The sequence below is a fragment of the Protomyctophum bolini genome (assembly GCF_963924005.1).
Source record: "Protomyctophum bolini genome assembly, chromosome: 7".
In the NCBI taxonomy this organism is placed as follows: domain Eukaryota; kingdom Metazoa; phylum Chordata; class Actinopteri; order Myctophiformes; family Myctophidae; genus Protomyctophum; species Protomyctophum bolini.
Genome location: NC_137868.1, coordinates 24,348,964 through 24,363,963, shown reverse-complemented (window position 1 = coordinate 24,363,963; position 15,000 = coordinate 24,348,964). Strand labels below are relative to the sequence as shown.

The window sequence follows — 15,000 nt, the reverse complement described above, 5'->3', positions numbered from 1 at the left end:
CTTCTTGAATGTATGTCAATATTGATGGGTTTGTTCACAGCGATACAATACATATCACATGGTTGACGATATTGCATGGACGATATTGGTTCATTATGGCGATACGATTCAATGATTCAATTCAATTAAAGTCGATATTTCGATATAGTTACTATATCGTTACACCCCTACAAGATACTGTATCTTCATGAAAAACCGCTACTTGATCTAGATAGGTGATTATGAAGTGACATTCATCCAATTTGGTGCAGTAAAATGTTTACTATATATAATAATTCATGAATACATACTGTATGACTGACATTTTGCTTCCACTTTATTACAGCATGAATTTTTTTTCTTGCCTGTTGCACATAGCAAGTAAACGACACACACACACACACGTACACACACACACACGCACGCACACACACACACACACACACACACACACACACACGGCTACACACTCTCCGTTCTCATCTGCCTGTGTGGTATACATCCACATCTCCACCCCTCTTGACCGTTGACCTCCTCTAAACAGTCAGTAGTCAACATGGAGATCACTTCAGTTTAACCTGAGCTGACAGCCACTTTACCTAACACCACACAATACCACCCAGAGAGAGAGAGAGAGAGGAGGGAGCAAAGTGAAGGACAGGCAGAGCGAAAAAGAAGGAAGTAAGCTTTATAGCGAAAGGAAGATAGTGTCAAATACAGTAGATTGAGTTATGCTTGTTTTATACTCTGTTGCCTACCGGTGACGTGCATTATACTGTATCAGTAGCCTAGCTGATCTTTAATGTGTCACAATGTGAGCTTGTGGATATTTTCAGCATGGGACACAGCAGGTGCACAACAAAATAACACAGTAGGCCATAGTGAGCACTTATCTTCTGTTTCCTTATCTTATATAGCCTCGGAAACCCAGACGTTTTACTTATCTTATAACGCTGCCAAAGAGCCTGTTAACACTTGAGACGGCTACCACCATCCCCACCAGGCCAATGTTTGCCCTTTGGGCTGTGAAGGAGAGGGAGGGAGAAGTCAAGTTGTCAATGGTGTCTGACAGTGTGGGGAAAGTCTTTCTTAATTTCTTTCTTTCCTCCTTTCCCCTTTTCTTTTATCTCTCTCTCTCGCTTCCTTTCTCTCCCTCCTTGTCTGGACAGGGGAGATGTGCTTGTGCTTTATCTGCTTTCATCTTCATCCTATTCATCTTCCCTTGCCTGCCAGGGTCTCTGCTTTTCCTCTCCTAACTTTGTCTTCAGTCGTCTTCTGCAGTTTCTGTCTATCCTCAAGTGGGCCTGTCTAGCCCTCGTCTGTTGTTGTTTTTTAGTACCTTTTCGTGTGTGTGTGTGTGTGTGTGTGTGTGTGTGTGTGTGTGTGTGTGTGTGTGTGTGTGTGTGTGTGTGTGTGTGTGTGTGTGTGTGTGTGTGTGTTTTCTAAATGCGCTCAATGTGCTCTGGGGGAAAGGGAAAGTTTTCTCTTTTGACTGGATAGTGAAAATAGCCACGATGCAGGTCATAATTGACAGGCCAACACCAATGGAAGAGAACTACAACAAAAATGAACACACACACACACACGCACACATGCACACCTGTGCGCGTGCGTGCGTGTTTCGGTCACCTGCAGCCAGCCAAGCTCTAGAGTCAGGAACATCACGCCTCATTACTCCACCACACCACTCTGTGTTTATCCATTAGCTGAAACACATCCTTTACTCTCTTGCCTCGTCATATTTGATCCCTGCACTTTCTTTTGGCTTGTTTGCACACTCTCTCTCGCTCTCTCTCTCTCCCTCTCGACCTCTATTTGTCTGTGTGTCTGTCTGTCTGTCTCCATTTCTGTCTTGTTTGTTTAGAGGTATTTGCAGGGAAGAGTCAAGTCATCACCTCTCTCCCATGCCACATATAGGCCTATGTTCTGTGTATGTCCTGTTTAATGTTGTTTATCTACCTGTCTTCACCTCTTCTGTAGATGGTTGAGCATACAGTATGTGTTTTTAAGCATAGCCGTATTTATGTACCGTGTGTGTGTGTGTGTGTGTGTGTGTGTGTGTGTGTGTGTGTGTGTGTGCGCATGTGCACACAGTACGCACGCATGCTCTAGTGCCTGATTAATGTTAGTTGTGCTGCATCCTGTACTGCTTGTACATTGAGAAGCAAACTCTGCAAATGGATTGCATTGGTTATAATGTTAAAGTTCTTCATGTCATGTCTCTATAGGTGTAGGTTCCACTACCATGGTGGCCTTCTCTGCTTTCCTCAATGGCCATTACCCCCCCGCTGACCTAACTGGAGACATCGCTGTGTCCTACAGCACCTCAACAGGTACACACACACACACACACACACACACACACACACACACACACACACACACACACCACACACCACACACCACACACCACACACACACACACACACACACACACACACACACACACACACACACACACACACACACACACACACACACACACACACACTTTGTAGTCAATGGAGAAATTATTTTTGATTTCTTGCCCACCTTTGTTGTTACATCATGGCAAGGTAACTACACAACCCAAACCTCTACCAAAGTGGTCTTGCCAGTTCAACGCATGGCCAACTTACTGTACGCTGCCGAGGTCGCGTGATTTGCTGTCAACTGCCACTTGGGTGATGTCATTGTTGATGAATTGAATAGATTATAACATAGGACCACAATGGAAACAAGTCCCCGCAGGACCTTTTTCTGTTCCTAATATCCTTTTAGCCTTAATATAATAATAATAATAATAATAATAACAGTTAATAACATCACATAGCAGCGTAATAATACAAGAATAAGATAAAACAGATTTAAGAGAGGCCTAAGATTTAAAAACATTGCAGGTGTCAAGTGACTTAAACAGATATAAACAAACATTACAATTATGGGATTAATGTCTGACTGTATCTCGTGCTGTTTACATTCATGACTAATATAGTATTCAATCAATCAGAAACAGTACTAGATGTGATTGGGGTTGGACTTCCACGTTCACCTTCCCATCATCCGCAGCCCTACTACTTGTAAATACGAGAAGGGTATGAGAAGGTTAACTCCAAAGGAACCGTATAACATAACTGACTTGTCTGATGCCAGCTGGAAACGAACATGGCAGACCCTAGGATGCAGAAGAACCGACTCTCACCGAACCCTCCAAGCTGCACTGATTGTCCCAAAACAGTGCTAACTCCCTCCAAGCAGCTGGCTTTCAATACTTCTGGAAGGCATCACCCCCCCCCCCCCCCCCCCCCCCCCCTTCAAACCAACAAAACCTGACTTTATTGAAACCAAATAGTCATAGGCCTCTTTCTATTTTTAAATGCTGATTTCACCACTGCCATAAAAAGGGAAAAAAGACATTGACATTTTTATGGTATTGTTTCTTTTGGACTGTATCTGTTTTGGCAGATCCCCGGTTGGCCCAAAGCCCCCTTCCCCAAAAGTACCTTAGTTGTGAAACGATTAGGAAACCTCAGACATTCAGGAGGGATTATTTATTTCCCCCATTTTCTTCTTCTATTGTGACGCTAAAAATAGGAAATAAATGGTGTCCTGGCCTGGATGCCTGGGGTGGGACGGAATTGGATTGGTGGCTCTTGATTACGAAGGGCTGGGTTGGATTGGAGAGAAGTGTGGAGTTCATTAATGAGAGAGAGAGAGAGATGACAGCAGTAACATGCAGACCTACAGTACATACAGTATGTATTATGATGGCACTCTAATATACACATACACCTGTCAAATGTGGCTAGTAATTAGTTTTAGCATTTTGGCAGGTAGCCAACCGTCATTGTGATGCCCTCTGATTCCATTGTAAAACCCAATTGTAAGTGACTTGTGAATGCCTCCAATGAACCACCCATTGTGGACAGAGGACATATAATAAACCCTGCCGTCAGTGTCAACACATCCACACAACTCCTTTCAATATAAACGTGTGTTCACATGTGTATACTGTGTGTATGTGTGTAGAGAGACCGAAAATGCATGAATGTCGGTGTCAGACCCTCTGGCAGTATGTTCCAGTCATGTTAATCTCCATTATGGCCTCCTCCTGTCCTCTCCAGGAGGAATGTACCACACTCTCTCCGTTCCCACCCAGGGGTGATGATTATGCATTAACCCCCAGCCCTCAGGCTGCTGCCTCCCAACTTAAGCCCTACAAAGAGACTGACATTTAAGAGGACACTTTCTGGCGTGTGTTTGTGTAGGGGTGGTTGTAGTAGTTACATTCTAGAAAGTTACTGTCCCTTCTTGAGACTTTCCCCCATGCCCTGACAATAGCACTTACGATATACATACTATGCACTTAATATTATACTGTACACTGAACAGGGTACAAGGAGTCTCATGACATTTACATGTACAGAATCAATCATTTGTTCAACACACACACACACACACACACACACACACACACACACACACACACACACACACTTGTAAAGCCTGCAGGCTACGAGGCTTTGAAAAGTGCCAAAGAGACTTCATGAGCCTCTCAAAGAATCATATCGCATCAATTCCCACTCCCATACTTCCCATTCCCTCTATAGAGTAGGTAAATACAGCCCAGTTACTGTGTATATTGGTTGTGCTTTCACAGGCTACAAATAGCCTTTAGTCACAAAGACAATAAGAAAATAGCATTTGATCAATGCAAGCGACTGACGGCGGTTTTTGACATCCTGAAGCCGGATTTACACTTTGTCGCATTCCGAAAATTGCAGATCTACCGGCTCAAAATGTGTTACAAATTGGCTAGTTGCGTTGTGTAACACCAGATGCAACTAAGTAAATTAACCTTGAGTTCCTTCAGCTGTGAGGTCCTTTGCGGTGACAGTTCAACCTGCAGGTGGCCCTTTTAGCTTGGAGTTGGACTGTTTGAAAATAAAATCTCACAAGTACAGTACATGGTGCAGGGACCTGTACCAATGCAGGGCATACTGTACATGGTGCAGGGACCTGTACCAATGCAGGACATACTGTACAGATGGCATACCATAAATATCAGTCAACACTGTATCATGTACATTCCTGTTTATGTAAGTTTACCTAGTCAATGGTACATTCATCTCTTACCCAGGAATCATGTGCGTACACATACACACGCACGCACACACGAACACACACACACACACACACACACACACACACACACACCCCCCAATATATATATATATATATATATATATATATATATATATATATATATATATATATATATATATAGCTATATAGCATGTGTGTGTGTGTGTGTGTGTGTGTGTGTGTGTGTGGGAGGGAGGAAGGCAAGGTTTGGTTTGGGTAGAGAGACCCACAGTGTAAGTGCCGGAGAGAGAGATGTAGGTTGAAGTAAGCACTGTGGCAGTGGGAGAGAGAGAGAGAGAGTGAGCAGGAAGGAAGCATGGCTTTCATCAGAGTTAACAAAGCATGAAATACACAAGCAGGGCTCTGCGGCCCAGCCCGCCTCTGACTGACTCAGCACCACAAAGAGCGCCTTTCATTGGACGGGCCCGGGGAACCACCGGCAAACCTCTCCATCTGCTTCTCATTGGCCCGCCCAGGAATCACTCTCCCACCAATCAAATCAAAGGTTAATTAGCCAGCCGTTCCAACACGAGGAGAATTCACACTGAACGCGGGGTTGAGTTTCACTGCTGGCGGGCAAAAAAAGAAAAGGAAAAAGAAAACACTTATCCGCAAAATATTTTCCAGGAATGAGGAAGAGAGAGCTTTTTTTTCTCTCTCATTGATGCCCATGTTTTTTTTTCTTTTTTGACAGGTCTCACGCTCCCACGGGCCATGAAACTCACAAATACTCACATACCGACAACCCATTTCAAGAACAACATAAACCCCACCAAAATTGCCGGTTCATGGTTACATGGCTGCAATAATTTGTCATTAAAGATAAAAAAATAATTCTTCATGTACAGTAAATAATTAACACATGTGCCATGGCTTATGTTAAACTCACATTCCTCTTTTTTTTTAACCACATGATATAACTCAGAACTTAAAAGGCATTTGTATCATTTATTTCTGGATTGATTTGAAAATTTTTAAGTTCCAGGAAAGTGGAATCCCCACAGCTGCTTTAGTAGCTGGTAGAGGATGATAATGTGTCAGATTGTCAGTGTGCCCAGGGGAGAGCCCCCCCCCCCCCCCTCCTACACATCCTCCTCCTCCAGAGGTTCAACCACCCTGAACAAACATGTTCCTCACTTAAGCCTGCTTTCTACTTGGTTGTACACCGCTGTTGCACAGCCAAAACAGCCAATGTACAAGATCACAATACACTCCAGCGTGACGCGTTGTGAGCTTGTTGATCTACTGAGCTGCAGCACACACAATGCATGGCGTCACCAAACGGGGTTCTCAGCGTGTCATACCAGTGTGCAACCAAGTATAAGCATTCTCAACTCAAGCGTTGCTTGTAGATCTGCTAATTTCATATGATACCCTACATGATGCGCAACCAAGTTAATCTGTCTTTCTGTCTGTCTTTCTTTCTGAATCCATCCCTTGTGTGTGTGTGTGTGTGTGTGTGTGTGTGTGTGTGTGTGTGTGTGTGTGTGTGTGTGTGCAGACACGTGGGAGGGGTGCGGACGTTGAGAAATAGAGGATGAAAGAGGGTTGACAGGGTGGATGGAGGAGAGGAAACATGTAGAGAGCATGTGGGGAACATGGTGCAGAAAGGAAGAAGAGAGAGTATGGAAGCATGTGGCGAGCTGTAAAAGAAACAAAAGAACATAAACACAAAAAATGGGGAAACTGTGTGTGTGTGTGTGTGTGTGTGTGTGTGTGTGTTTGTGTGTTTCAGCTTGTACTTTTGTCTGATCTGGGTTCTTGTTTTTCTTCCCTCTTGCCTCTTCTCTTCTCGTCTGACTTGACTCTTACAGAGCTCAACCCTACAGGTAAGAGCTGAGTAGTCCTTGTTACACCAGTAGAGGTAGTAGTTGGGTCTCGCACGCACACGCGGGCCACACACACACACACACACACACACACACACACACACACATATACGCGTGCACACACACACACACACACACACACACACATACACCAAGTTCTGTATATACAGGAAGAGACCACGGCCTACTGTTTATGTTCCTGTAACATGATAGCTGAGAAGATGTGTGTGTGTGCGTGCATGCGTGCGTGCGTGCGCGCGCACACACATGCACACACTGTACACAGTCACACACACACACACACACACACACACACACACACATACACACACACACACACGTGTAAAGCCTGCAGGCTACGAGGCTTTGAAAAGTGCCAAAGAGACTTCATGAGCCTCTCAAAGAATCATATCACATCAATTCCCACTCCCATACTTCCCATTCCCTCTATAGAGTAGGTAAATACAGCCCAGTTATCTTATACTGTGTATATTGGTTGTGCTTTCACAGAAATACCACTGTTTGAAGTATTACTCATGGCTGTATCATTTTACATAGACACACAGTAGATCCATGTGTGCACACAACGTTGAGAGCACGCACACACGCACACGTGCTTACACGCATGCATGCATGCATGCACACGCACACTCACTCACTCTCTCTCTCTTTCACACACACACACACACACACACACACACACACACACACACACACACACACACACCATCCCACAGTCTACTGTATGTAGTCTGTAGTCCAATAGCAGTGTTCCTAGTACTCAGCCAGTGTTTGTTTTAGTCTGTCTGTGTTTGTGTGCTTTGATACAGAGTAGGATGTCCTGCTATATAGCAGGATTAGAGACTTTTCAGTAGTGTACACACGCACGCACACACACACACACACACACACACACACACACACACACACACACACACACACACACACACACACACACACACACTGTTAAAGCCACAGGTGGAAAAAAGTCAACCATACAGAAAGCACAAGGAATATGCAGTTACACAAAACACAGAAACCCTTTCTCATGCATGTTTTCTGTAGCTCTCTCTTAAACACACACACGCGCGCGTGCGCGCACACACACAGTACCGATCTGACATCACTGCAAGCCCAGATCTACTGGTGCTCTGTTCAAATAAATACTGTGGTTAGAGACAGACTATACATCATGGATGCATGCACACACTTAACATGGCCTCAGAGTCATGGTACTTACAGGTAGTTAACTACAATGTATGACCTCACTGATGTAATCAAGTGAGTGGCAGCAGCAAACAACGTTTATCAACGTTTATTACTAATCTTTAAGTTTGTTCATTCAATTATCAAGAATCAACTTTATTGTCAGTGGTTTGCAGGTGTATTGAAGTGCGTGATGTTTGAGTGGTGCCCAAGGAACACCAATGTCCGTGACTATCTTACTATGTGACTATGTTTGTGTTAACCTATGTGACTATGAGCACCAGTATGACTATGAGTACCAGTAGGGGCGCTGTTGTGCCAGAAACAGAGAGAGAGAGAGATAGTGCTGCACTGTTGCCTGCTAATGAGAGAGAGAGGGGGGGGGGGAGAGGGGAGTTGCACCACTCAGTTCACACAGGTGTGATTTATTTTTTACATAAGCTCCATTTAGTTGTTTTTCAGAAAGGGAGAAGAAGAAAAGGGTGGGGGGAAGGGATAACAGGGAGAAAATATCAAACATTAACCATATTATTCAAACGGCGGCCATTTTGCTATTAAATGAACTAGAGCGGTGCCCGTTGGGCACTGGCCGACTTGGAACGATGCAAGTTGTGAATGAATGCCCCACCCACTTATTATGTCTGTATCCCTTTTATGCCCATATATGAAATTCTTTGTCAGGAATGCCCAAATAATTATGGAGTCTATGCAGATGTCAGAACAATGATCGTGATGTCAGAACAGGCCAACTCCATATATGGAGATCTAGGGGTGATCACTTCCAGAGCCCGGACAGAGGCTTTTGTGCTAGTTCTGGACAACCGGCTCTCTGACGGACTCGACACCGGGCACTGCACTCCCTGTGGGGGTGTGGAACACATGTGTCGACTTTAAAGTCGGTGGGGCTAATGGTTCTGGAGTTATGTGGATTACAGACGTACACACGTACGTACAGTATGTACACACATAGACCCTATTCCCAACCCACAAATATGACCACTGTGTGAATACACTGTAGGCATTAAAGAAGCATGTGAAAGAGAACATAACAACTACTAGTACTATCTACTGTACATACGGTATCTTATACAATAAATGCACAGAATCTCTGTACAGTATCATGTGTCTGTAATCCACGTATCTCGGATATTGCATAACAGGGTGGGGCATGCATGCCCTATTTGGATTGTTCTCAACTTTCATCGTTCCCGAGTAGGCCCAACGCCAACGGACACTGTTCTAGTATGGACAAAGCATAACGACCAGCACATACCGTATGTGAGGTAAAACATAAAGTGGTAATTATCATTCATACCGAGACTCTGAGATTGTATTAGTCTAGTAATAGTTCGTCACTGTTGTAGTACACTGTGGAGCCCACAATGAGCCAATAGAATCACCTCATCTGATTTAATACACAGGGATACAAGGTCAGGCACTGTCTGACACAAAACAATCCGTCTGTAACATAAGGAAACCTGTGCTGCTCTACTGCTGAGAATGCCACGTTAAGGGTCTCAATAACATGCAACGGAAAACAGTTCAAGTACTGCACAGTACTGACTGAAACAGTATATCAGTGTAGTGTGATATCCCCAAACATACTGTACAAACTTACTGCCAAATGCACCATGATGTAAGTTGTAAGCTTGATTTATAGAGTACCTGACGTCAAACCCCCCCCCCCCCCCCCCCCCATTGGGTCACAAATACGTTTTCCCATTCAAAGATTATTTAATACCTAGTCGGGAGCCATGCAAGTCGGGAATACATGCCCTCTAGTTTTGAAATACCCCTGCAGTTATCTGATGTACTCGTTCACATACAGTACACATTATCAACAGAATTCAGTAAAAAACAGCTACTGCGGAATTATCTTTTAAGCCAACGGCCTATCAGGGACTAGTAGTTTACAGAATGCACTGGAGTCTAAGAGCGTTTGTCACTAAATCGAGTTACTTGAACCATGTGACCATCCTCCTCAGACCCACGTCAGGCAGATGCAGATATTTTCAGAAGGCGCTGGCCTGGTCGAATTGCCATTTTACGGGTTAGACCGTTTGGTTTTAGTTACGCCCGTGACAGTGAAATCACAGAGATTTGGTGAATTAATACAAGGATAAGAATGTATTAAATATATAGCCTTTACAGGCCAAGGCCCCCCAAAATAATAATCATATTTGAACACCCTGACAAGCACTTGGAAATGTATGAGTTGAGGCATTACATTTTGTTTGACTTGGTTCCATAGATACATATTGTGATCTACATCTACAAGCAAGATATTGTGAACCCACAAGTTGAGAACTTCTGAAATCCAATCCACAACTGTGTAGATCTGTGATTTAATGTTTATATTTAATAATGCTATTGTGAGCACAGGTACAGATTCTTTCAAAAGTAAATGAAATAAGGACATAATGTATGATTGTGAACACATCTTTCATTTCATTCATTTCCAATGGTGTAACTTTGAAGAGCAGTATTGTAACTATTACCACAACCAATAATATGTTGAAAAGCGGTTACAGATGTGCGTTGATGCAAAGTAGATGCAGGGATGTGTTGCAAATGACACATGCTTTATATCATGCTAATATGGTGTACTGTACTGTATATGAAATCATAGGAGCCGCAGGTATTGTACCATGCACGCATGCATGCACACACACGCATGTTGTCGTGTAGCTCTGCAGAGTGTAACCAAATGTATGAATCCTCCTCAGAATTTAATTAACTATCTATAAGCATTAAGTAACACTGGTTAAAGACTAGATTGTAAATATTCAAGTAATTTTCTGACTTTCTATTTAAAGGACATTCAAGCTTGTAGCCTACTAGTAAAAATTTGAAGAAATACCTGAAACATCACTTAGACATAAACATCACTTAGTAATAAGGATAAGTCAGAATAAATAATGAACATATTAGTTAATAAATAGTATATGCCTACACATACATAAAGCTCTTCATGGATTCACAATGACGGACCCAAACCCTAATGGACCCCTGAAATTGGTTCTGAGATCCAAGTGGAACAGACATAAAAAATAATTAAGAAGAAAGACGCCCCCCGCTGCACCCATTATTTAATGGAATGACATTAAATGGCATGTTTTCACCTCAATGAATAAGTAAAGTATAATGCATAATCACTCACACCATTGAGTCCACAGAGGTTTGATGGCTTTGTGTGTGCGTGCTCTCTCTTTGTTCCCCCACCTATACTGTGCTGCAGTATAGTCTAATCTGATGCCTGGTCAGCCAATCACAGCCAGAGCCCAGCGGGCATCTGCTGTTTTCACACCTATAGCCAGCATACAAAGAACGATGATTTGTGTATTTAAGGGACACTTCACCCCTTTTGCATCCAGATCTTATTTGAATTATGTTTGGGAGACAAGAAACACGTTTCTGGGGTTTTCATGTGGATAATATGTGTTTTTAGATATTTTAGTATAGGACACTATGGGCTCACTTTCTTCCTGGACTACAATACCAGCGCCGGGACGGGAAAAATAAAGAAATACATTAACCAGTCATCCACACACACACACACACACACACACACACACACACACACACACACACACACACACACACACACACACTCTGCAGGTAAATCCCAGTGCTGAAGGCTGTAATTTCACGGAGCCTTGGCAGAGCCTGGGAATATACACAGTGGAACAAGACCAGATACACACACACACACACACACACACACACACACACACACACACTTTTGAAGGGCTGTGAACTTGAGATGGAAAAATGTTTCTCCTGGCCTCTTTACTACAGTATACCCACACCCTTCCATCTCTCTTCTGTTCTTCCTTATCCCCTTCTCCTCATTCATCCCTTTCTCATTCTCCATCCATGTGTTTTTTATTTTATTTGTTTAAATGTTATTGTTTTTCATTCTTTGGTTTTTTTAAAGGCTGGTGACAGAGATATGTTTTGCCCGTGTGTGTGTGTGTGTGTGTGTGTCCATTTCCGTCTTGTTTGTATAGAGGTATTTGCAGGGAAGAGTCAAGTCATCACCTCTCTCCCATGCCACATATAGGCCGTGTGTGTGTGTGTGTGTATGTGTGTGTGTGTGTGTGTGTGTGTGTGTGTGAGAGTGTGTGTGAGACTGTGTGTGTTGCACTTCACCTTTTAGCGACAGATATATTTTGTGCTCACTGCCAGTGGACCAAGACCAACTCCAGTTTCAAGTTTTTCAAGCCTATCAGGGTGGCACTCTACAAGCCCGCTTGTATGTTTTGGTCTATCACTCTTAATTGAACATACATTATATTACATATTTAGGAATATTATACTCATTATTTCACCTCTAACTCCATATCAGCCTCTGTACTTCTTGTCCTGGCTCCCACTTATTATCTCTTTTATTGTGGCTAAGGTTTTATTTCTAGCAACCTCAGCACACCCCCTGCTTTGCACACACTTATGGTCAACCTCCCCTCCCCTCATCTCCCCTGGTCTCTCCTCCCCTCCTCTCCTCTTGTCTCCTCTCCTCTTCCCTAGTCTCTCCTCCTCTCCTCTCCTCTTGTCTCCTCTCCTCTCCTCTTCCCTAGTCTCTCCTCCTCTCCTCTCCTCTCCTCTTGTCTCCTCTCCTCTCATCTTCCCTAGTCTCTCGTCCCCTCCTCTCCTCTGGTCTCCTCTCATCTCCCCTAGTCTCTCGTCCCCTCCTCTCCTCTGGTCTCCTCTCCTCTCATCTCCCCATGTCTCTCCTCCCCTCCTCTCCTCTGGTCTCCTCTCCTCTCATCTTCCGTAGTCTCCCCTCCCCTCCTCTCCTCTGGTCTCCTCTCCTCTCATCTCCCCATGTCTCTCCTCCCCTCCTCTCCTCTGGTCTCCTCTCCTCTCATCTTCCGTAGTCTCCCCTCCCCTCCTCTCCTCTGGTCTCCTCTCCTCTCATCTTCCGTAGTCTCCCCTCCCCTCCTCTCCTCTGGTCTCCTCTCCTCTCATCTTCCGTAGTCTCTCCTCCCCTCCCCTCCTCTTGTCTCCTCTCCTCTCCTCTTCCCTAGTCTCTCCTCCTCTCCTCTCCTCTTGTCTCCTCTCCTCTCATCTTCCCTAGTCTCTCGTCCCCTCCTCTCCTCTGGTCTCCTCTCATCTCCCCTAGTCTCTCGTCCCCTCCTCTCCTCTGGTCTCCTCTCCTCTCATCTCCCCATGTCTCTCCTCCCCTCCTCTCCTCTGGTCTCCTCTCCTCTCATCTTCCGTAGTCTCTCCTCCCCTCCCCTCCTCTCCCTTCCCTCCTCCAGAAGCTTGAACTAGAAATTTCCTTTACAACCAAAACAATCCTCCAGAAACATCACCTCAGTCTCGGGAGATGTTGATGTTGAGTCTCGAGTTCCTTTAGCACAATCCAATGTGCATGAAATATGAATATCTCCAATGTTTGCCGTGTTAATAAACCCAGGGGAGGATTGTTTGGAGAGTAAGCCGTAGCGTTGATGTTTCTATCCTGTCTAATTTGCCGCGAGGGATCCGGGTGGAGGTGGGCGCCACTTAAAGAGGAAGTGGGCTGTGTTCTTAGCCTTGTTTGCAGGGAAGGAGTGACAAGGGAGATGTTGGAACCTCTGTTGTCTTTGGGCTCCCAACCTGGAATCCAAGGCCCTACAGGAGCCATTCACTTGTCATTTTATTTACCTTTTAGAGCAATGAGTTTGTCTGTCTGACATTGTTGTTAAACACAATATAATGAATGTCTGTCTATTAGTATTGTTTCCTTTTGTCTCAAACTATACATTCTATGCATCTGGCATAATGTGACATACAGGAATAGCGTATGCATACTGTATTATATACCTATTGTGTAGTGCGTGCGAGTGAGCGACTGCACTCAGTCAACCCAGAACTGGCCCTTTCTAAGTGAACTGCAGAACAACACACTCCATGATGTGGTCTCACTCCTCTGTCTCTCTTGTCAGGTGTTCCCCGAGTGCTCCAGTGTCAATTCTCTCTGCCCCTGCTTCTGGTCTGTCTGCCCTCCTCTCCTGCCAAGAGCGCCCAGTACAAGATCACTGTGGACACCAACAAACCTCCTGTCAACCTCAACACAGTCTTCCCAGGTAACCTCCTGTCCATTTCAACAGTCTTCCCAGGTAACAGAGAGAGAGAGAGAGAGAGAGAGAGAGAGAGAGAGACATGTAGAGACTCCCTGCCTATAGGATTCCCTTGAGGTGGTCCAAGTAGGGGGTCTCCAGCTAAATGATTGATAGTTAGGAACCGATTGGACCCGGATGGGGCTGTAACTAGAGTATGTACAAATGAAACCAAATTAACATACAGGTCCATTTGGTTCAGGTTCCACAGATAAACATGTACGTATATAACACTAGGGTCCTTGAAATTAAAAAGTTCAGAATCACAGAGAGAGAGTGAGAGAGAGAAAGGTGGGAGGGGGGGAGGGGACTCAGCCGAGAGAGGAATACAGAAACATGCTATTTAATCATTTGTGTTTAATCGTTTTAATGATTTAATGATTTAATTTAATGATTAATAATTTAATCGTTCGTCTACTTGTCAGTTTATGGGTGGACAGTTCCAGTTTGTTTTTTGTGTGTGGTTCAGCTCTGACAATCCTGATCCTGTTCCCATAGTTATTATCAGACATCTACACTACAGTCTCCACACACACTCTACTACTCTGACAGGCACACACTAACCAGTAAGACGTCTAAAGGCGAGAACTTGAAGCGAGGTCGCGTGCACACATCCGCCTCGTTGACGGCAGACTGCTGGGCGAGCGCTGGCGCTTTGGCATGGGGGGGTCAGATCAACATATGGAATAGAATCTGTACTGGCCATATAAGGAGCATGTCTTGAGTGTACAGGGTTTGATGAGGTCAGATCAACATAT

General features: G+C 44.3%; 1 protein-coding gene across 2 annotated transcripts in view; it reads left to right on the top strand.

The window, feature by feature from the left end:
• The window catches only part of bbs9 (Bardet-Biedl syndrome 9), a 194,111-nt gene that overhangs the window by 43,102 nt on the left and 136,009 nt on the right, over positions 1 to 15,000 (top strand). The window contains exons 14-16 of one of the 2 annotated variants that reach the window (XM_080769234.1): positions 2,208 to 2,312; positions 6,918 to 6,932; positions 14,069 to 14,209. In XM_080769234.1, the coding sequence (XP_080625360.1) occupies positions 2,208 to 2,312; positions 6,918 to 6,932; positions 14,069 to 14,209 (261 nt within the window). The remainder of the gene's footprint in view (positions 1 to 2,207; positions 2,313 to 6,917; positions 6,933 to 14,068; positions 14,210 to 15,000) is intronic. The other variant, XM_080769235.1, reaches the window with a different exon arrangement.